Source organism: Brassica oleracea, chromosome C3 (genome assembly GCF_000695525.1).
Source record: "Brassica oleracea var. oleracea cultivar TO1000 chromosome C3, BOL, whole genome shotgun sequence".
NCBI lineage: Eukaryota > Viridiplantae > Streptophyta > Magnoliopsida > Brassicales > Brassicaceae > Brassica > Brassica oleracea.
The window spans coordinates 33,021,684-33,045,810 of record NC_027750.1 but is presented as its reverse complement, the minus strand read 5'-3'; the positions used below and the strand labels follow the sequence as shown (position 1 = coordinate 33,045,810).

Here is a 24,127-nt window from a genome sequence, read left to right as displayed (position 1 = left end):
ATTTCTTGAATTTTAGAGACCAATAAGTGTGAGAAGGATTAGATAATACACAATTAGAAATTGATGGAGAAAATTGCAATAATTTAAAAGAAGAAGAATTTAAATACAAAAAAAAACATGAGGACACATGTCAACAAACCCCCCTTCCACATGTCATAAGAAGGGAAAAAGCCAATTTTATATATATAGATTTTTTGTATTTATCCACATGCTCACCTTCTTTTCTTTTTACTAATTCTTTTTTATCGGTCATATGTTTTTCTTCTCTTACTATTTATTTCTTTTGTTTAGTAGTGCTTAGTTTACAATTTAAAAATAAATGATGTATATGAAAAATCAAATTTTGTATGTTGCAGTTTTATATTTTTAAACTAAACATAACACTATATTAAAACTGGTTATTTTATAAAACTTTATTTCTAAATTTTTTTACTTTCTATATTAATTAAATGTTAAATAATTTTATTAAATAAAATATTTTCTTTGGCTTAGGACATCAAAAATCCATGGCACGTGCGACTTACAACTGTGATAAACAGTGTTTTTACCATTTTTTTTTTTTTTTTTTTTGAATTTTTCTATAGAATTAAAGTGTATTTTTAGTGTCTCTTAATTTTTTATTGAGTCTTTTCAGATTTTATATCAATTTACAACGAAACAAAAATTTAGGTGCAGAAAAATAATTAAAAATATATAATCGTGCATATGCATCAAAAGTTTAGCAATTGAAGAAATACTTTGCACCGATGGATTAGGCTCAATTCCAGATAGAAGATAAGAATTGCGTTGTCTTTCCAATGCAAGTGGTTTGAAGTCAATCCAACAATTGAATTAAAAGTTATGCATATTTTACTATTCACTGTATTGAAATCTACTTTTTTTTTTGCTATTTTATTTGGCGAATACAAAATTGAAATATGATTTTACATTTAAAAACATATCTTATTTTTTGTTGTTGCATTATTACTATGAATTAGTGAGTTTATTTTTTTCCATGTCTCTTTCTTTGTTTCATGCTTCTTAATTCTTCCATTTCTCCACCTACTGATCTTTCCACTTTTTCTTTTCATTTCTTCGTCTCCTTCACCTCCTCTTCTCAGTTTTCTCTTTTTACTCTTTTTTCGCAATTAGTAGAACAATTATGTCTGGTACTATATTATTGATATAAATACATTGTTGTATATTATTTGTCTAATGCATATAGTATAGTATAACTTTTCTGATTTACATCGAGTCAATTAGACAAACACACGCTTGAACAAAGATAATTGGTCTTTTGTCCGAAATTGTCCAAAATACATCTGGGAGAACCAAATTATTACATGATTTTTTCACCAATTTTTTCTCTTGTTATGTGTACTAGGTTTTTGTCCGTGCTACGCGCAGATTATTGGTCTGTAAATTTTGAAAATGAAATTTGTTGTATGAAAAATTGAAATCAAGGAAACAATATATAATACAAACTAATTTAGAGTTTGTCATAGTACAACATAAATACATTCACTATTTTATTGAAATAATTTTGAGTGTTGTTTAGATTCAATTATAATTTTTTTTTAATTGTTTGATGTTAGCTTTCCAATAACTTTGCACTGGTATCAATTTAATTTTATATAAATAATTATATTTTTTGTGTACTATTTATATTAATTTAATAGACATGATTCTTTGAATTAATACTTTTTTAAAAAAAAGTTACATTCTATAAAACATTTTTTGTTATTTAATATTTTATATTACTTTTGGAATAGTTATTATATATTTCATGTCAATTTTTTTATATTAAATATTATACATGTTAATTTTAAGTTGGCTTTTAACTTATATATATAATAAGATGGATGTTTGTGACTAACATAATTTTGCTTTTCTATTTTGATGCTCAAGTATTGATGGGTGCACATGTGATTTACATATATTAAATGTAATATTATATTGTGTATTATTTATATATTTTTAACTATTTTCTCCGTATAATGGTGTAGTAATGTTGTATGTGGTTGTAAACGTTTATTCTCAAACCATTATAAAAGCATGTAATCGTAATTTATTGTAACTTAACCATATTGATAAATCTATATTTATAAAAAAAACATATTATTGTATTTTTGGTGGAGTTACATTTTTGTGGTTTAAAATTCAACTAATAATAATTTGTAATTATATTTATTTTGTATAGCAGTATTGACGTATTTATATGTGAATGTACTTATTAGTTTCATTTTGATTTGTATTTAAAAAAAAAGTTTCATTTTGATTAGAGAATGTATTCACCGTAAGTGTCTTTGTATCGGAAAATCATATCTACAGTTGCTTTAATGCTGTGACACAAAATTTAGAATTTAGTTTTATATAGAAACAATTGGATTAAGAATTGGAACATTTCAAATTTCTCCATAAACATAAGATATGTTTGATTTCTTCGACCTTCGTAGGAAACACAGTTTTGTATTTCTTAACATTTGTACCAAAAATAGAAAAAAAAACAAAGTTTAATTAAAAAAAGGTAATGATGCGTGTATCTTTATAGAAATGTTATTGTATTAAAAATATTTATTAGAAAAGTATTACGTTTTTGGTCTAGATTAGCAGCATTTATATTCAGATATACATCTTCATATTGGTATGTCCGTAGCGAAATAGGTACCATTTGGGAGCCTTTAATGCTCAAAACAGTAATTTAATTATTTCTAAAACAAATGGTTAGAATATAGTATATAAACTCTTTGATTTGAGAATTTTTGATGCGAGTCTTTCAGACTTTTTGAAACACTCCCAAAATAAATAGATGAGACAGAGAGTTTAGGTGAGAAATAATTGATGCAATATCCTTATTAATGCACACTTAACATATCGTTTTGTATTGTAAAATAAGGTAGAGAAAACCATAATTATTCTCGACTATTCTAAATATAGAAAATAATCCTTTTTGCTCTCATAACCCTTCTAGTAAATTCTCCAATAGAACTTTTCATATCTTCGGAATTTGATTCTGAAATGATCTTACAAAGACTTTCAACGACAAAGGCGATGTTTGGGGTTCTCTTTAGCCACTCTGCTAACCATAGCAAAAAAAAAAATACTTGTTTCATAGATTCAAAGTCAACTATCATTCCAAAGCTTTATATAATATATATGAACACAAAATAGTTTGATCCTTTCCAAAAGAATCTTTTCATTCGCTTGAGTGTGCGAAGACCAGCAATAATCATGTACGTAACAATTCCAAAGATATTTACATCGATGTGGTTCCTGTCATGATGGGTTCTACGTACTCCCGAGATGCATAGTCGTTTCTTCCGGTAATCTCTTGAGAGAATCATGAAAAAGGGAAAATGTGAATTGGTTACTTGTTGAAGAAGTAACTAATAATATTATAAATTTGTAACAGAGACGGGAGACATGTTACTTACTGCAGTAACAAAATGATTATTATCTCTAATACCTTTCTTTAGCCAGACCAATGCCTGATTATTTTGGATTAAAATCATCATCGAAAAAAATGTATCATGATTTGAAGTCTCCGTATATAACCTGGTCAAGAGACATGCATCTACTTAATGCATAAAACAATGAAAAAGGTCTGTTGTAAAAGCAGATTCGTTGTTGATGTACCTGGAGTTCATGCAAATAAGCCAATCCTTGAGCTGCACAGAGCATGATCTCAAGCCTTTGATGGGATCTGGGCTAAAGTCACCATGAAGATCACCTCTGAGATCACAATTGGCTTCAAAATCTGTAAAGGAGTGCATTCTGAATCGGTCTGACAAAATTGGGGAGACTATTTTTTTCAGGCCCTGAAAGGACAGAGTCGTGTGTAAAGCAAATAACACGCTTCTGATCAGCTACACAGAACATAGCCTTGCTGTTGGAGTGTGTAGATGGAGCCATGCTTGAGCCGACTTTCATATCACTTGAGACGGTTTTGAGCAATGAAACCTTGTGCCACAGTACCTTATAGATAAGATCAAAGTACTATTTTAGTCAATATATAGAAGAAGCATGCCTATTATATGGTGAACATACAATAATAAGCGATGAATACTGGATTGATTTATATCAGAAAGCTAAACAGTATATCTCCTTTGGCATGGTTGCAAGCTTCCCAGGAATGAAGAAACAACATCTTCGAAGTGGATGGTCCTATGACAGCCACTTGACTGAAGAAGAGTGCAGGAGCATTGGCAGTGGTGTCTTACTGTCGAGTAGCCATGGTATTATTAGGAATGGGTCAATGAAATTTTGCGACTGAGAAGGAGATTGATGGGGATATAAATATTCTGATGAGGGGAACACAGAGAGTTGGACGTTTCTAATGAGTGAGTAATGATGGTTACTTGAAGAGCCATCGGAATCGTTGGTTAGGAGGGATGCACGAAGCTTCGTCTTGAAGGGTGATTAAGGAGCATTGAAGGTTGGGCTCGGTTTTTTCATTGATGAGGATACATGCGTTATTCCGGAGGAGGGAGATAGACAATCGATTTCGAGAGCTTGATGTCGGAGGAAGCGCCTAGGGTTCGCGAGGAAGAAGCTGCAAGATGACTACTGGACCTCAAGAAAAATAATAAGAATGAGCTTAAACCTTTGTTTGCTGCAAGATGAATGTTGGACCGTGATGACATGGCAAAATGATTGGTGGAGAATTTTTTTGCCTATGTGGCACCCCTCTTTGGGTTTCAAATTAGCTTCTTTTATATAGTAGAGATCGCACCAATTCATCCTTATTAATGTTAATCCCACTAAATTAGTGATAAAATATCATTACGACACCAACAATCCAGAGTCCGCCATTGAAAAGGGTGCATTGATTTTGTAATGTAAAATCTTCAAGTCTTCCGAGAGTTAAAATATGCCATTTCGGCATTTTAGTCAAAATAAAAAATAAGTAATTAAGGAAAGAAAGAGAAATATAACAACATTATCATATTCCATTGCGCAAAACAACACATGCATATCTTGCCTGCCCTGAAATTCTAAAGAGCAGAAACAATCCAAATAAAATTGGTCTTTTAAAAATATTTTTCATTAAAAATAGCTATTTTGTATATATTAGCAACTTTTTCTTACAAAATGCCAATTTATTCAACCTTTTATGGGAGGGACATGGAAAATGCTTCCCATCAGGACCGGCTTCGTAAGAAAACTTCTCCGTCTTTATACAATTAGCTCTTCAGAGGACCTTTCTTCACAAAAGATAGTCTGAGCACTCAAGAAAATGGGCAATTTCGAAGCAGTAAATCCATATTATGTTCTTCTTTTCCTGTGTTTGGTTCTAGACAGCTTAGTACTATTCTGTCATGGTGGTACAACAAGTAGTTACGTCAGGAGGTTACAAGCAACGGTTGATATGCCACTCGATAGTGATGTATTTCGTGTTTCTCCTGGTTGCAATGCACCTCAACAGGTACGTATCACCTTTCCTTTAAATAATCAACAGTCTTTTATGAGTTTTGATATGGTATCACTTTTGTCTCTCTTTTTTTTTTACTTGTTTTAGTGTAGAAAAAGCTATTTATTGGATGTTCTTGAATGATTTAACCTTTGCTTGTTGAAAGATTATAAATATGCAAGCTTTTTCTTCTCATCTTTGTTAAGCAATTGATCTAAATTAACATCAGGGTCGACATGAGATGATGGGGACGCTATATAGTGAAAATTATAATAATTCTTTTTTAACAATTAAGAGGTCTATGTTTATGTATATTACGTTTAAAAATTTTGAAATCTCAAAGCCAATGTTTTATTGGACTACCCATGATCGGTTATGAATTAAGATTTTTTATTTGGGCTTTCCACAAAAAGGTGCAGATTACACAAGGAGACCTTGAAGGAAAGGGAGTGATAGTTTCTTGGGTGACACAAAAAGCACGAGGATCTAACATGGTTCTTTACTGGAAATAGCATAGCAGCAAAATGCTAAAAGCCCATGGCAAATCCAAGACGTACAAGTTCTACAACTATACGTCTGGTCACATCCATCATTGCACCATCAGAAACTTAGAGGGCCATCATCATCATTATCACAATCTTTTCTATCATAGTGTATCTGACTTTGTGGTTGTGATAATGATACTCTACGACAGAAAAGATTATGAGAATGATGATGATGGACCTCTAAGTTTCTGATGGTGCAATGATGGATGTGACCAGACGTATAGTTGTAGAACTTGTACGTTTTGGATTTGCCATGGGATTTTAGCATTTTTCTGCTATATGCTCTTTCCAGTAGAGAACCGTGTTAGATCTCATGCTTTTTCCGTCACCCAAGAAACATTCACTGCCTTTCCTTCAAGATCTCCTTGTGTAATGTGCACCTTTTTGTGGAAATCTCAGATAAAAACCCTTATTTCAGGACCGATCATGGGTTCTCCAATAAAACATTGGCGTTGAGATTTCAAACTTTTAAATTGTAATATACATTAACATAGACCTGTAAATTGTTAAAAAAAATTTATTAAACTATTCACTATATAACGTTCCCAACATCTCATGTCGACCCTGATGTTAATTTAGATCAATTGTTTAACAAAGATGAGAAAAAGCTTGCATATTTATAAACTTTCAATAAGCAAACGTTAAATCATTCAAGAACATCCAATAAATAGATTTTCCTACACTAAAAGAAGTATTAAAAAAAAAGACAAAAGTGATACCATAACAAAGCTCATAAAAGACTGTTGATTATTTAAAGGAAAGGTATACGCACCTGTTGAGGTGCATTGCAACCAGGAGGAACACGAAATACATCACTATCGAGTGGCATATCAGCTGTTGCGTCTAACCTCCTCACATACCTACTTGTTGTGCCACCATGACATAACAACACTAAGATAAAATCCTTCGAAACGACCCATTTTCATAGGTTTTTTTGTTTTCTTCTCGAGTGCTGAGATTAGCTTGTGTGAAAAGAGCTATTCTTATAAAGACGGAGAATTTTCCTTATGAAGTCTTGCCTGATGGGAAGCATATCAAAAATCTTCTACCACCCTCCACAAAAAATAACAATAGAGATGACTTTTATATAGAAATTGCTAATATATCTTTTATTTTAATTAAAAATTATAATATTAATGAAAATTCATTTTAGAAAGGACATTTTTAGTTAGAACATGTTTAACGGGAAGATATAATAGGAGTATTAGCTATTAAAAATTAAAATAATAAAAAAGCATGTGAGATGGTAAGACATTCTTACTGGCGCACCTTTCGGATATGGGTTGTACTAGGGGTGGGCATATCGGTTTAGTTTCGGGTTCGGTTTGGGTTCGGTTTGGTTTGGTTAATTTGGGTTTTATAAAACTCAACCCAATTAAAAGTAGCTTTGGTTTGGGTTCGGTTTGGGTTTAGTATGGTTCGGTTTAGTTCGGTTTTGGTTTAGATTTAGTTTGGTTCTTTAAAAATCTATGAAACAAAAAAAAAATTAAAGCTCGATGACAAAACTCTTAACCACGTCAAAGGAAGAAATACATAATAAGCAAAGAGCAGACTATTTGTAATATAATTAGCGTAACAAAGACTTGTAAGCATTCCAAAACCTATTAACTAAAAGACTATTTGCATCTACCTTTTTGTTTTTATTTAGCGCCCTTGACAGGCACTCCAGGACCCGCCAACGCTAGAAATCCTGAATGGAGATGTGGGCGGAGGCTTCCGAGGAAAGTTCGCCTTCTTGTGCCAACATCTCCCTACTAACTAGATTTCTCAATTCTGGCGCAAGTGGCTGCAAAGACTAGAAAGCCAATGAATAAAATAGTTCAAATGAAATCCTATCCCGTAATGGTTGTCAACGAGAGAAGGCTTCAGGGTAGCTTCTGGAGTTCTTAGAGAAGGCTTACTTCAAGAGGTATGCTTCGATTGGAACTGGAAGTTCCAGAACAGGAGGTTGGTATACCACCATAATGAAACTGCCTTTTATCAATAGTTGTGGGAATGCGTCCTTTGTCCGCTTCCCTTTCCTTGGTCGTGTCTGTATTACGGGCTGCTTTCTCGATCCTTCTATTGTTGCGTGGAAGTGCTGCTTTCTTCCTGATAGTTGTATCCCCGAATCCAACTATGATTTGCTGAGCTGTTGCAGCTCCTTTCCTTTCTTCTTTGTGGGCGGACTGAGAAGGGCCCGTATACCGTATAATTTATATGAAGGAAATGAGGTATGCGTACCTGTTGAGGTGCATTGCAACCAGGAGGAACACGAAATACATCACTATCGAGTGGCATATCAGCTGTTGCGTCTAACCTCCTCACATACCTACTTGTTGTGCCACCATGACATAACAACACTAAGATAAAATCCTTCGAAACGACCCATTTTCATAGGTTTTTTTGTTTTCTTCTCGAGTGCTGAGATTAGCTTGTGTGAAAAGAGCTATTCTTATAAAGACGGAGAATTTTCCTTATGAAGTCTTGCCTGATGGGAAGCATATCAAAAATCTTCTACCACCCTCCACAAAAAATAACAATAGAGATGACTTTTATATAGAAATTGCTAATATATCTTTTATTTTAATTAAAAATTATAATATTAATGAAAATTCATTTTAGAAAGGACATTTTTAGTTAGAACATGTTTAACGGGAAGATATAATAGGAGTATTAGCTATTAAAAATTAAAATAATAAAAAAGCATGTGAGATGGTAAGACATTCTTACTGGCGCACCTTTCGGATATGGGTTGTACTAGGGGTGGGCATATCGGTTTAGTTTCGGGTTCGGTTTGGGTTCGGTTTGGTTTGGTTAATTTGGGTTTTATAAAACTCAACCCAATTAAAAGTAGCTTTGGTTTGGGTTCGGTTTGGGTTTAGTATGGTTCGGTTTAGTTCGGTTTTGGTTTAGATTTAGTTTGGTTCTTTAAAAATCTATGAAACAAAAAAAAAATTAAAGCTCGATGACAAAACTCTTAACCACGTCAAAGGAAGAAATACATAATAAGCAAAGAGCAGACTATTTGTAATATAATTAGCGTAACAAAGACTTGTAAGCATTCCAAAACCTATTAACTAAAAGACTATTTGCATCTACCTTTTTGTTTTTATTTAGCGCCCTTGACAGGCACTCCAGGACCCGCCAACGCTAGAAATCCTGAATGGAGATGTGGGCGGAGGCTTCCGAGGAAAGTTCGCCTTCTTGTGCCAACATCTCCCTACTAACTAGATTTCTCAATTCTGGCGCAAGTGGCTGCAAAGACTAGAAAGCCAATGAATAAAATAGTTCAAATGAAATCCTATCCCGTAATGGTTGTCAACGAGAGAAGGCTTCAGGGTAGCTTCTGGAGTTCTTAGAGAAGGCTTACTTCAAGAGGTATGCTTCGATTGGAACTGGAAGTTCCAGAACAGGAGGTTGGTATACCACCATAATGAAACTGCCTTTTATCAATAGTTGTGGGAATGCGTCCTTTGTCCGCTTCCCTTTCCTTGGTCGTGTCTGTATTACGGGCTGCTTTCTCGATCCTTCTATTGTTGCGTGGAAGTGCTGCTTTCTTCCTGATAGTTGTATCCCCGAATCCAACTATGATTTGCTGAGCTGTTGCAGCTCCTTTCCTTTCTTCTTTGTGGGCGGACTGAGAAGGGCCCGTATACCGTACGTATCCCTCCGGTGATTGTCGTTCTGTCTTCACCTCAGAACAATATATTTTTTTTGCCACGAGATATATTAGCAGCTGCCGATCATTTGATTGAGATGAAATTTGGAATGGGTACACTTGATGATATGAATCATTTGAAAAATAAACGTATTCGCTCTGTAGCGGATCTTTTACAAGACCAGCTCGGGTTGGTCAAGATCTCATTTGTGATCTTCTTCTTCGCGAACCTAATCTCAAGTGAACATTTATTATTGAATTCTCAATTTTCGTATAAAAATACCTGCCTTTCATTTTATTGACTCCCCCCACTTGCTGAAGAATTCTCCCCTGGATAAAGGCCCCGCCCCTCAAAATCAAAGAGTCCTTTTCTTTGTATGTCCAGGTCTCGGTAATTGAAGAAAGAATGCCCAGGTGATTAAGCCCGGTAAGACCCCGTGATAAGACATCTTCCGCAATACAAAATAACAACGGGGGATAAAGGATCCCCCTGTCTGCCCATCACAGAGATGCACAGAGGAACAAAACGAACTTCATAGCTATTGAATCAGCTGCTATAGACTTAGCTAAAGAATGTCTTGCACGAGATTCAATGTTATGTGCTTGATTACGATCACATTTTTCTCGTAGTTGATGAGCTGCCAACCTCCCATTTTCAAGAAGATCCCGGGCTCGATCTGGTTTAGTATCAAAGTTCTTCTCTTTCTGTTCCTATATATATGGGTCCGTGCAGCATTTCCACGATATCGTTATGATCAATTAATGGGACGATAGCCGCCCTAGCTGAAAAATCAAGCTGCGGTAGAAGGTGTAAAGTCAATAGTTCCAGCTGGGCTTGGCAATTATCTATAGAAGAAGAAGGTGAACCCCCTACTTCTAAGGATAGATAGAGAGAGTTACTTTATGAAATTCTCTCCCTTATAAAGCAGCGCAAGTCGGCCCCCCCAGAACAAAGCCCTACTCCCGAGAGGCACGGAGTGACTCGACTAAAAGGAGAGGTCCAAATGGACTTCCGTGAATTACAGTGATCCAGTCTCACGGATATGGGGCCTCGCCTTCCTAGTGCTCCTCAATCAGATCCATAACTGCTGTTGCTTGTGCAGGAGTAGCTGGAGAACTTGACATCTGATGCCCTAATTAGGGCTAAGCACGGAAAAAAGATCCAATAACTGAGAAAGACAAAACAAAGATTCTTTTCGAGAAAATAGAAATAAGACAAGATATATGAGCAAGAAATCTGCCAAAGGTCTTCGAGATCTTGTATTTAAAATTACATAAAGAAACGCGAGAATCTTCACAGTTGACATTTTCGATTGAGAAAGTGGCAGGCGTTCCTCGAGCTCTACTTGTAGGCCCTTGCAAGGTCGTAGAGCAAAAGCTTGCACTGTCTTTTCGCACTTAGGCACACAGCGTGCCATTGGTAATGATTCTACTACGGTGCCACAAATTCGCAAGCTGATCCTAAGTAATCGTTGTTGTTCATTGGATTCCAGAGGAACTACTTCGTTAGGATTGGGGAATTGCTGCGATTCTTCCTGACTAGCCTGGATTCTCCCACGGGCAACGAAGCTTACACTCATTCACATTGGTTCATCCTGCTATGCCCCGGGCCTTTTGCTCTCCGTAAAAAAAGGTGGCCGACCTTTCATCAAAGCCCAGGAATCCGCTGGACATCTCAGCGGCGAGATTTGATACCCGCATCTGATCGATTACCATAGATTAAAGGCATGAAGAGTCGTTTGACAAATTTACGATTTATTTGAGTTTTGACAAAATGTAAACATTAAGGCCCTTCTCCTTTCCGGGTCTAGTTTTTTCACGTCGTTTCAGTCGTCGTGGTCGACGGGGAAGAAAGAAATGAATGAATGTTCTTTTAGGAAAATGTAGAAGAATACACCTACCGAGACGAAAGCCTTGCTCCTGAGGTGTGATGTGCATCTATCTCTGAAGTTGTGACTGGTGTATCCTTCTGATGTGTGGAGGGAACCATTGCTGCTCCCCCCCCCCCTCGCACTTGTAGCTGAAGTAGGCCCTCTAGTTTCGTAGGCGAAGTACTATTTGTTTGTGCGTTTATTGGAGGAAGTATCTAGAAGTCTCCAAGGTTTCTTCTAGTCTTCTCCTCCCTCCCGACCGTTGCGTTTGCCTATAATAAATTTAGAGAATGAAAATTGGAGAAGATGAACGAAACGAGATGGTTATGATTTAGATGCTTATAGTTTTTAGGTTTTGTTTTCAATACAATATTTGGGTATTAGGATTATTTGAATCATATTTGGATTTTTTTTAAAAATATATGGAAGTTAAGAAAAAATGGAAAACAAAACTTTAACTAAAATTTACAATATGTTAATATATATATTGGATTATTGGTTTGGTTCTGTTTGAACCCAAACCAAACCAAACCATTCGGGTTGAGTAAAACGTGAACCAATTGGGTTATGTAAAGAGCACGGTTTGGTTTGGATCGGTTTAACTTCGGTTGGTTTGGTTTGGATCGGTTCGGTTTGGGTTTTTTGCCCACCCCTAGGTTGTACACCTATCACCAAGCTGTTGGTTTAAATTTGTAAAGAAGAATGAAAAGTCATTTATCATTTTAAAACTATTTTTTTTTCCTCTTAGAAACTTTAATGAAAATTTGGTTGTATAACCAACAAAAAAATTGTGATTCAAAAACTAACTATTTTACCTAAAATGATAGAGTGCACAACATATTTTATATATAATTGCTATTTTGTCCTTCTAAACAACCTGTATAACCTCCTAAAAATGTATATTAAAATAATTATTAGATAATGTATTTATTATGTCGTGTCTTATTATTCTTCGCATGTTTATATATCATTAGGTGATGAAAAGGTGAAGCCACAAAGACATCGGTTCTTCTCCTTCATTATTCTATAAATTTCACCTCTGATCATTACGCCACGATCACCTTCGTCTGTATAATCAAACCATCACCGCACACCATTAATTATTTTACTCTTCGCAACCCGTTTCTTCCACTTAAACACCTGATGTTCCGCCGCCATTATTTCTTCCATTTGAGGAGAAAAGGTAAATAAAGCTAAGCAAAAAGACATTTCACATAAATTATATATTTCTATTCTATTTTCCTTGCGTATAACATTCCATATTTTATAATCATGCATGTATTTGCACATCTTTCAAGCGATCCAACTTGACATTGTGAAAGATTGTGCATCTGAATGGAGGAAACAAGTTTGGAGGTACCAGTGGTGAAGGTGGTGCGTATTTTCGCAATGGAAGGGATAATAGCTCATGAGATTTTAGGTCTATTCTAGTTTTTTTTTTTTTTGAAACAGTCTATTCTATTTGCTACTTTCAAATATTTGTAGTATAGTAATCTTAGACTATTTTCTAATTTTACTAATAGATTATAATATTTATTTATTTCATTCCATTTGCGGATTAAGCATAAGTGTTTTACTATGTTTAAGATTACAGTTTGTAATATGTTTATGAACATTTGTAATTTTTAATGAAACAAAGTCGTATTATTTGATCATTTAAGCATTTGTATCATATATTTTTTATCATCAGAGAATACAAGTTTGGGTTACCATTTCGTAAATGTGTTGTGTAGTGTTACAATGGAAGAGAAAATAGTTTTATGACTGTAAATTTAAGTACTATTTTATTTGCTAATTACATACATATAGTATAGTAATTGTAAACACTTCATAATTTTATTAATATGTAATATACTATTTATTTGATCCATTTTATTTGATGATTGAAAAAGTTTGTTCAATTTTGTTGTAAATTACAATTTGAATTTCAGTAGTTACATTCTAATACTATCTTGCATTCACTCAACTTATTTATCCGCATGTATAAATATAATACAAGATAAATGTAAAATAGAATAGAATAGAATAGCTTATTCTACTGTTCACTTATTCTTTATATTATATTTATATTTGTGTTTGAAGTTTATGATTTAGGGTTTAATGATCAGAGTTTATGGTTTAGTAGTTAAAGAATGGGGGTGAGTTGGGGTTTGGGTTTTGATATTTACATAAACCATCTATGTTTACTATTATAGAAAATCTATACTATTGTTTTGTATTTTTTATTTAAAAGGTTTTCATGCCGCATCTTTTATTTTTCTATTATGTTGTCATTTTCTTTGTTTCTTATTATGTTTTAATCTTTAAAGTTGTTGACTAAAAAAAATATCAAGATAAAATATTTTCCTCAAAATCTATGTAAGTGTAATTTTCATTTCGTTTTTGGAACACCAAACCACATTAAACTAATACTATATAATAGTCAAATTAAGAAAAAGATAATCTTATATCCTCCCCAATAATTTACTTTATTCTATATTCTAAAAATAAAAAGAAATTTGGCTCCAATAAGTCATCCCTATCTTTTACATTTTAGAATGATTATTATTTAATTTTTATTATTCTTACAAAACAGTTTACTTTACAAGTACACAAATTCTATATATTTATTTTGCAAGCTTAGACAATTCTATATGGCTGAAAATATAAAATATCAAAATCACTTTAGAGATGAATTTTAGATAAGACCGGACCAAAAATAAGTAAAAACGAGTTTTTTTCTCCTATTGAACTAGTAGACAAACAAGTTTCAGAAAAAATTCTAAACTTTTAATTTAACCGTTGAATCAACCTTAAACCACTTGCACTGAAAAGCTAATACATTTCTATATTTTTTTGTCTGGAAATGAGTTCAATCCATTAGTGCAAAGTGTTTTATACATTGATAAACTTCTGAATTTTGTATTTTAATTATTTTTACATACAAATTATCGTTTTATGTTCTAAGTTGACCGATAATCTAAAGAGACTCAGTAAAAAATTAAAAAAAAAAATTATAATACATTTTGACTCGACAAAATATTCAAAACAATGATTAGAATCCGGTAAAACACACAGATTATGACGTTCTAGTACCATAAAACAATTTTTAAACTTGATCATATTCATTCTTCAAGTAAGGTATTTATAGAATGATGTTGAACCTAATACTAATAGGAAGATACTAGAACTAGATAGTGTAATCCTTTATTGTACTATAAGACAGCACTCTGAAAGAAGTTGAAGACTCGAGTATAAACCAGCTCCAAGTTTTAAAGATAACTCTTCTCGTGAAATTTGGTTGGTTTGTGGCAAAGGCAAAGAGGATCGTCCTACGATCTTCCACCATGTGACATTGTCGATCTTTTTTTGTCAAGAATCTTTAATAACGCTGAGAGCTAGAAACGGGAAGCTTTATAATAACTAAAGCTTTGTAATATTTAGATATATGTATATAAATATATAATAGTTAATGCTTTGTATATATATATATTTTTTGATAAAGGTTTACTGCTTTGTATCAAATAATTTGATTAGAATGTTTACGCTTTGCTCTATTTTTGGGTAGAGACGTTTACCAAGTATTAAGTAGTTAAAATTCGTCCAAAGAAACGTAAGAGTTTACCAAGTATTAAGTAGCAATAACAAATCTCCATGTTACAACAAAACGGGGGTAAATTTATAAACCGTAAGAGACTGTACGAGAAGGAAGAGGAGCCTAAAGGCTAAATGAGACTGAAGCAGAGGAGTGATTAGGTAGCAAAATCCTCGTTACAAACTCTTACAATATACAATAAAAGCTACATTATTAGAGCATTGGTAGTTGGCCTAATAGAGATGACATAACTTTGAGAGACACTACTTTAGCAAAACTTAAAAATCATTCTGCATACAAATTAACTCTCGCATTACCCCCAATAGGTTTGTATGAGCAGATAAGATTTTAGTCAGAAACGATGGAGGTATCCAGGGCGGCTCAACATATATATATATAGACCACCCTAGTGAAAAAAAAGGAAAGAAAAAGAATTAGACCCTTCAAATTTGATCTTTTTAACTTTACTAAACTTTACCCTTTAAGATTTTATGAACAATATTTATATTATTCAATAACAAAAATAATAAGTATACAGAAAAAAAAAATTTGAGCCTTTTTAAATCTATTAAATAAGATCTTAATTTTTTATATTTAAAATATGTATATACAAAATCTGAGTCATAATAATCTCTAAACCAGAATAGGTACACCCAAACAGTTATATCAAAAAATCTGTAGTTTCTGCATTTGTCTATTGATCTAATTCTTTGCTACACTTTCGCTGTTTGATCTAGAACAAGGACATGTACAATAAAATTGATGCATACAAATAAGATACTAATGTTCTCATCAAGAATCATCATCAGGAGAGTCATCAATGGGATGCCAAAATCTATTAAAGAACCACATGGTGTCACCATCCACAGCGCAGCCATCCTGGTTCCTGTGCCAACCATAGTAAGTGTGCGTCCTGTTCTTTATTGAGGATATAGCATGTCCGAAGCTCGCGTCTCTGAAGGCAGAGTACTTAGGCTGAGGCTCAGTCATTCTGCAGAAACCATATCCATTCAAATTCGATCTTCATAGTACTGATGAATCTAATGGAAAAAAAAAAGTTGCAATGATTAGAAAAGTTTAATTAATAGTTCACATGGTAGCCAATCCTTCAAGATTGCCTCCATCACCAATGGTGATATATACAGGAGCAGATAGATCTTTCACTGGACTGCAAATTCCATTAACCAAATTGTACGCAATGTTGGATATACATTCCTGGTTTTCACAAATAGCTCAAGTTTATTAGGAACTATAGTTTAGTAGAGACATGGTGGGCTAAAAAAAGTTAATTGTTGTCTTACTGATCTTTCGCCATGGACGTGACCCGCAAAAATAACATCTACTTTGTTCTTGATGAACCATAGCTCATACATCGCTCTCATGGTTTCTCCTTCCATGTAATGGTAATCGTAGCTGTTGTACCACGTTGAATGCATCAGAACAATCAACCATGGCGTTTCTGTTTTGTTAACCTTTGGGAATTCTTGTTCAAGCCACATGTACTGCGGCGTGTATTTACCTGACCAAGAACAGTTGGGGGTCCTCTTAGTCTTCGTTTAAGAAAAATAGGGGTTTAAGAGCTTTAAGCTGCATTTAATTACCGTATGCTGAATATGAAGCCAGCACGATTATGTAAGCTGGACCTCTCTTTATAGAGTACCAGAATGGTTCTGTGCTGCCTGATGATCGGTGAGGAGTACGGTACCTATGCTTGAATGGCTGAAATGGTTTGGTTTCTCCCTGCAAAACAATCAGTGTCAGTCTAGGTAAAGCCAAAATAGAGAAAATAAATCCAAGAAGCATTACAGTCTGGGGGGCAAAATCAAGTTCATGGTTTCCTACGGTCCAAATCCAGGGCTGATATGCTGTGCTTCTTTCAACAAATCTTCCCCAAATGTCCCATCTATTATTGTCATGGTTCGGGTATGTGTCAGCGTATGAGAAATCCCCAACAAACAAAATTGTTTGACCTTTCAATGGGTTATTCTCATAATGTGTTAAGGTTATGTTAGAATCAAAACTCTGCCCAAGTTCCCCTGCAACAAAACTTTACAACTCAAGTTCAGGTCGATTCAAAGCTATAATAACTCCCTCTCTTTTAAAACCATTAATATGCTTTCAGGACACAATTACCAATAAGACCAACCGTGTAGGGAACGTCAGGACCAGGTTTAGGAGGAGTGAGGAACCAGAACGTGCGTTCGGTTTGTCCCACACCTACCATATAGTAGTACTTGGTGTCATACTGCAAGAAGAGAACCACAAAGTCAGATACACTATGATAGAAAAGATTGTGATAATGATGATGATGGACCTCTAAGTTTCTGATGGTGCAATTAGGCCTGGGCAAAATAACCGAAACCGAAGAACCGAACCGGAACCAAACCGAAATACCCGAAACCGGAACCGGACCAATACCCTCAAATATCCGAACGGTTCCTATATTTTTATATCCGAAATAACCGAACCGAACCGGAACCGAACCGAGAACCGAACGGGTACCCGAATATATAAAAATATTAATTATATATACATATAACATCACTAAATATATATTTTTAATTTAAAATTCTATTAAAAATATTTAAAAATAGTTGACAAATTTTTTATCTAAATCATCCTAATTATTTGATATTTTACCTTAAATAACCAATATTTTATCCAAATTATCCAAACTACCCGAACTATCCGAACCCGAACCGGATCCAAATGAGAACCGAACTTTTTATGGATATTTTCCGGTTCCTACATTTACTATCCGAACCGAACCGAACCCGAAACTATCCGAACCGAACCGAACCGAAAATAGGTCGAGTACTAAATGGATCCTCTAGCCCCTATCCGAACTATCCGAAACCCGAAATACCCGAACCGAACCGAACCGATACCCGAAATGCCCAGGCCTAGGTGCAATGATGGATGTGGCCAGACGTATAGTTGTAGAAATTGTACTTCTTGGATTTGCCATGGGCTTTTAGCATTTTGTTGCTATGCTCTTTCCAGTAAAGAACCAAGTTAGATCCTCGTGCTTTTTGTGTCACCCAAGAAACTATCAATGCCTTTCCTTCAAGGTCTCCTTGTGTAATGTGCACTTTTTTGTGGAAAACCCAAATAAAAAACCTTAATTCAGGACAGATCATGGGTAGTCCAATAAAACATTGGTTTTGAGATTTCAAAATTTTTAAATGTAATATACATAAACATAGACCTCTAAATTGTTTAAAAAAAAATTATTAAATTTTTCACTATATAGCGTCCCCATGTCGACCCTGATGTTAATTTAGATCAATTGCTTAACATAGATGAGAAGAAAAAGCTTGCACATTTATAAACTTTTAATAAGCAAATGTTAATTCATTCTAGAACATCCAAAAATAGCTTTTTCTACACAAAAACAAGTATAAATAAAAAAGGCAAAAGTGATACCATAACAAAACTCATAAAAGACTGTTGCTTATTTAAAGGAAGAAACGTATACGTACCTGTTGAGGTGCATTGCAACCAGGAGGAACACAAAATACATCACTATCGAGTGGCATATCAGCCGTTGCCTCTAACCTCCTGACATATCTACTTGTTGTGCCACCATGACAGAACAACAAGAAGCTGTTCAGAACAACACTAAGATAAAATCCTTCGAAACGACCCATTTTCATAGGTTTTTTTTGTTTTCTTCTTGAGTGCTGAGATTAGCTTTTGTGAAATGTGCTATTCTTATAAAGACGGAGAAGTTTCCATATGAAACCTTGTCTGATGGGAAGCATAAAAAGCACCTTCCACCACCCTCCACAAATAACAAATAATAAAGATGCCTTCTATATAGAAATTGCTAATATATCTTTTATTCTAATTAAAAAAATTAATATTAATGAAAATTCTTTTTAAAAGAACATTTTTAGTTAGAACAGGTTTAACGGGAGATCTAGTAGGAATATTAGTTATTAAAAAAAAAAGGCATGTGAGATGCTAAGAAAAGTTCTTACTGGCACACCTTTCAGATATGGGTTAACACCTGTCACCAAGCTGTTGGTTTAAATTTGTAAAGAAGAATGAAAATCATTTTATCATTAAAAATTATTTCCTTTTTTTCTCTTAGAAACTTTAAGGGAAATTTGGTTGCATAACCACCAAAAAATTATTATTCAAAATCTAACTATTTTACCTATAAAATTAGAGTGCACAGCATATTTTATATATAATTGTCATTTTGTCCTTCTACACAACCGTTGTAACCTCCTAAAAATATATACTCCCTCTGTTTCATAATATTTGATGTTTTGCTTAAGTGCACAAAGATTAAAAAAGTTAGATTTAAGTAAAAAACAATTTTAAAAATATAGTTTTTAAATCATTTAACCAATTATAAAAAAGACGATAAAATCTAATTGGTTGAACATTTTCCATTAAAGTTAAAGTTAACCTTAAAATCTAAAAACTTCATGTAAATTGAAACAAAATACTTCTTCTAAAACATCATCTATATTGAAATAGATGGAGTATTAAAATAATTATTAGATAATTGTATATATTATGTCGTGTCTTATTCTTCTTCACATGTTTATATATAATTAGGTGATGAAAAGGTGAAGCCACAAAGACATCAGTTCTTCTCCTTCATCATTCAATCAATTTCACCTCTGATCATTACGCCACAATCACCTTCGTCTGTATAATCAAATCATCACCACTAATCATTTTACTCTTCGCAACCTGTCTTTTCTTCCACCGTTGCGAATCACTTTGTTCATTTCCTCCCATTGCTCTTCTTTTCTTCCAGCTATCAGTCTCTTCTCTTCTTCGGGCTATCGTAAATATAATACAAGATGCATGTAAAACATAATAGAATGGAATAGCTTATTTTTCTGTTCACTTATTCTTCATATCTATCTATCTATATATATATATATATATATATAAAGTACAGTTCTTTTTTTCCAGGTGAGGACACGTCGGATGACAGGTCATTAAGTCATTCGCTGTGGAGACGACACGTGTATCTACGGACAGAACACAACGCTTCTTCGTTTGTCATTTGGGCTGTTTCTTCGTTATGTCTACGTACAATCCTATTGGGCTTAGGTCAAGGGAGTGATTCGGCCCAGTCAACTATATTCTGCGTTAACCCTAATTTTTTTTTTGTCAAAAAAATGTTCATCCCTTCTCTCCCTTATTCGGCGACGATGACTGTGGAACTTCCTCAACGTCCATGAAACGGATCTGTGATTAATCCCATCGATTGAGACTCCCACTACGAGTTCTTCAATGTGTTGTTTGCGTTGGCTGGATCTGTGAGGTCGGGTATGAATTGGTCAGTATTTTTCTTCTGGAAATCACAATCTCTTCCTCACTCTTCTACTCGACTCTCTTATATTGTACTAAAGATTCACTGCTTAATGGCTAACTCGAGTTTTTTTTTCCGATAACTCCAGCAAGTGTTCTGCTGCGATTCTGGGAAGCTCAAGCGCTCATGTGGCTTGATATGCTGATGGTGGACGTTAATGTAAGTATTCTTTCCAGATCCTGACTTATTATTTTCCGGTGAACCTGTGGTTTCCGGTGAAACTCATCCTGATAATCATCATTGATTTTGATTTTCTGTTAATTTGCTCTAATATTTATTTTCGGGTGAACTTCCTTCCATCTGTAAATCGACCATAAGGGTTGCTCGATCTCTCACCTGAATAAGGTTTCTGGTTCGGTAACCAGACGGAGCTGTTCGATTTAGCTAACACAAGCACTCATCTACCAGGTATTCTAATCGAAACAATATTCTTAATTAGCTGGGCTTCATTTATTAAAGATTATGATATGTTTATCTATATAACATACTGATACCACTCTCAAACTTTCCGTAGACGTCACAGGAGGAATCATTGGTGTGCAAAGTACTGTTAGTGATCCTCCGGAAGAAAAGAATCGTGTCATGGTGTCATGGTGACTATAAAACTAGATAGGTAACTGTTATTAACCTTGATTGTCTATATATACGTACGTATGTAGTGCCTGGTTTTTATTTTTTTCTAACAAATGCTATTCTGGATATGCGCAGTGATGAAACTGTCACCGTAAGCTTATTTGACTCCCAGTTGTTTCTTTTCACAAAGAGCTTGAAGCCATGCGTGTTGATCCGAAGGTCATTGTTGGTTGTACTGATATTGGAGGTACTACTGAGATGTTCCATATCATATGCTAGTATTTAATGACATAACATTCAAATTTTTATAAATTTAGTGCATTATACAGGTTGTTTGTTCCTCAATGCAACGTCAGGAACACATGTGTAATTTGATAAGAAGACGAATGCAGGGGAAGTCCGATTCTACTAGTATGTTATTCGTTTATTAAATGTGTATATGTGCATTGACACTATTAGGCTGCCTAACCGTTCTATGGTGCGTTGGTTGGTCGCCAGGGACACTGGTCTACCATCAGCCGCCCCACTGCTAAGATCATATGCGAAGGTTGAGACAATGACAATGGCTGAGCTCAACGCTTTTGTCGTCAATGCTGCATCGCAGGTAACGTGTCTGGCAGTGTTTTAAAAAAAAATCATGGATTTTAGGATGTGACGTTGCATGTGAACCTTATTTCCATAATGCAGGAAATTGATTTCCTGCGCATTGGGAGGTTTGTTCGCCTTGACAAAGATAAGGGGTGGTGTTATGCTGCATGCTCTAAATGCAGTAAAAAGTTGCAGCGCACTGCCTCTGCTTTTACGTGTGCGCGATGCAATAATTTGCATGCTGTTGGAGCCCTTCGGTGAGTAGCGTCTCTACTAAATAGCTATGTAAATATCGGGACGTATACCTGTATTTCAGAAGTATAATTTTTTTGTTTGGTCAATGTGTTTAGAGAAGCTTAATTAGTTTTGTTAGATTTAAAAAAAGAATATAAATTTATTTATTTATTAATTACGAAAACACGTATTGTTTTTCTTTTGGTATGAAAGGTGAGAGGTCACTGTGAATAATACATGCAAGAATGTTTTGTTTTGTTACATGCAATCAGTCATCGCCTGTGCGTCTGTACTAGAATGTAGTTTGTATCAGATCTCTTACAGTAAGAAGCTTTTGTCTGATTGCAGATGCTCAAAACAGTGGGACAAGATGAACTCAAGGCTTCTTCTCGGTTGCTATCTTTCTTTGTGGATCACCTTAATAATATGTTTGTAGTGTTGGACACAAATAGTTTGATTCTCTGTTGAAAATGTTACATTGTTCATCTAACTTGATATTGAAAAAAAGTTCTCTGTTATTTGTTCAAAACAACCCCATATACAGCTTCAATAAATTAAGACTATTGATTGATCCCTGATTAGTACTAAGATCTGCAGTGTTATGTTAGGTCAAGTGTATGAAATCCAGTTCTAATTGGTTTCCACTGTCGACTAATTAGAGAAAGTCACTGAAAAATATATTAAACATGAGGATTAAACATGTTATGTGATTTCTTTGATTCAGAAAGGCATTATGGATCGTGAAAGATTTCATTCATTAACTTATAAAAATATCCTCTAAACCTAACCACCGTAATTAGGAGTTTGTCTCAAATAATTTAAAGCATTCAATTTTATGTTTTAGTTTGTGAATTTTATATATATAAAATCATTATGCTCTGAACAATCATATTGAATCCAAATTTACGTTCGTTATATCTTTATATATAAAAGAGACTTTTAATCACTCCTGGTGCTGCCAACAAGGACGACACGTCAGAAATAGGAAGCCTCCTGCGCTGACACGTCAGTTGCTTTAACGCTCCGTACCATTCTTTTCTTTTCCAAAATCCGTTGGGCCTACGTTCTTATTCTGTCTGAACATTTTGCATTATTAAGCCCATAGACATTTTTTTTTGTGCGACTCCCATAGACTATTTTATTAAAGCATGATATGATGTATTGCGAAAAGGTGCGTTTATTATCATGTCTTTTATCTCTCTACCATCTCTGCCGTAGGCGATTTAGGGTTTCCATTGAAACTGAATATTCTTCCTCCTGATCCAGCGATCAATTGGCGCCGTATCGACTCTATAGTTTCCAGCGAACTGTTCATCTTCTTCCTACTGATCAAGTAATCAATGGAAACGTTGCTATTGAATTCCCTCTTTAAATCCACCTTCCACGATCTCTCTTCAATTCCACTTTAGCTCTTTAAAGGCGGTGGTGGTTCCACTATAAAAAGGTTAGCATCTCTACAATCTATAGCATCCTATCAATCTATTAAAACAAAACAATCTCCTTATTTTCTGAAAAAAATGGCTAATGCTCGAGTTTTCCTTTCAGATTTGAAATTCTGTAGATGTTTTTCCACGGTGGAGGTGGAGGTTAGGCTATTGCGTTTCTAGGAGGCAAGGAACATCAGGCGAGGTGATGAACTGATGTCCGTGGATATGCTCCTGCTTGATTCTAATGTGACTACAAAGTATTCTCGACTTTAAAACTCACATATTTATCGACTTTTTAAAATGCAAAAGACTATGTTCATATTTCTAAGATCTTTTTTTGCTTCCTTTGTTAATTTTTTTTCACTGTGTTCCTGTGTTGCAGCCGACACTCATGTAAGCTACCGTCAACGTCCAACAAACACTCATGTATTCCAGGTAACCCTATTATTATTATTTTTTGGACTTAAACTCACTCATCATTCAAAGCAGTTTTATTTTTTCAAATGTTCATCTTAGGTCATTTATAACTGGTGAACTAACTTCTGTAAAGAGGCATGTAAGCGATCCTCCATAAGACAAAGACCGTGTTATGGCAACCATAAAATAGATAGGTGTCTATTACTTTATTATATAGGTTTCTACACCTTTATAATTGATAACACTACTTTATTAGACAAACACGTTGAAGATTTGGTCCGCATTTTTTTCTTTGTAGTGACGTGTCTTTCACCTTGAGTGTGTTCCACTATCAAGTTGTGTGGTTTCACAAAACTTAAAAGCTTTAGGGTGGATCCACGAGTTTTTGTTGCAACAAACTATAATCCCAAGATTGTGGGAGGTATTCTTTCATACTGTTGTGAAACCCTATTATGTTTTCGTAAAATGATGTCCACCATGATGCTTTTGCAAAGACTGACACCCCATCTCCAGGACGATTTTTCTAAA

At 34.4% G+C, this 24,127-nt stretch overlaps 1 protein-coding gene and 1 long non-coding RNA gene across 4 annotated transcripts in view; one reads left to right on the top strand and one right to left on the bottom strand.

The window, feature by feature from the left end:
- LOC106334725 (purple acid phosphatase 10-like) overlaps positions 1–18,749 on the bottom strand; it is a 41,424-nt gene extending 22,675 nt beyond the window's left edge. The window contains exons 1-7 of one of the 2 annotated variants that reach the window (XM_013773063.1): positions 18,502–18,694; positions 17,972–18,110; positions 17,153–17,264; positions 16,826–17,055; positions 16,621–16,759; positions 16,321–16,538; positions 16,113–16,234 (exon numbers count right to left, since the gene is read on the bottom strand). In XM_013773063.1, the coding sequence (XP_013628517.1) occupies positions 16,113–16,234; positions 16,321–16,538; positions 16,621–16,759; positions 16,826–17,055; positions 17,153–17,243 (800 nt within the window). In that variant the 5' untranslated portion in view covers positions 17,244–17,264; positions 17,972–18,110; positions 18,502–18,694. Of the gene's footprint in view, positions 1–15,585; positions 16,011–16,112; positions 16,235–16,320; positions 16,539–16,620; positions 16,760–16,825; positions 17,056–17,152; positions 17,265–17,971; positions 18,111–18,501 lie in introns of those variants that run through there. The other variant, XM_013773062.1, reaches the window with a different exon arrangement.
- Positions 18,750–19,627: 878 nt separating this feature from the next.
- LOC106334727 lies at positions 19,628–22,273 on the top strand. Of its 2 annotated transcripts, XR_001268669.1 has the most exons (10): positions 19,628–19,848; positions 19,958–20,327; positions 20,449–20,519; positions 20,679–20,768; positions 20,875–20,973; positions 21,069–21,180; positions 21,263–21,344; positions 21,432–21,537; positions 21,621–21,778; positions 22,104–22,273. It is a non-coding gene; the product is annotated as an uncharacterized LOC106334727 (long non-coding RNA). The 2 variants fall into 2 exon arrangements; XR_001268668.1 differs by having other exon boundaries at positions 20,449–20,768.
- The last annotated feature ends 1,854 nt before the right edge of the window (positions 22,274–24,127 follow it).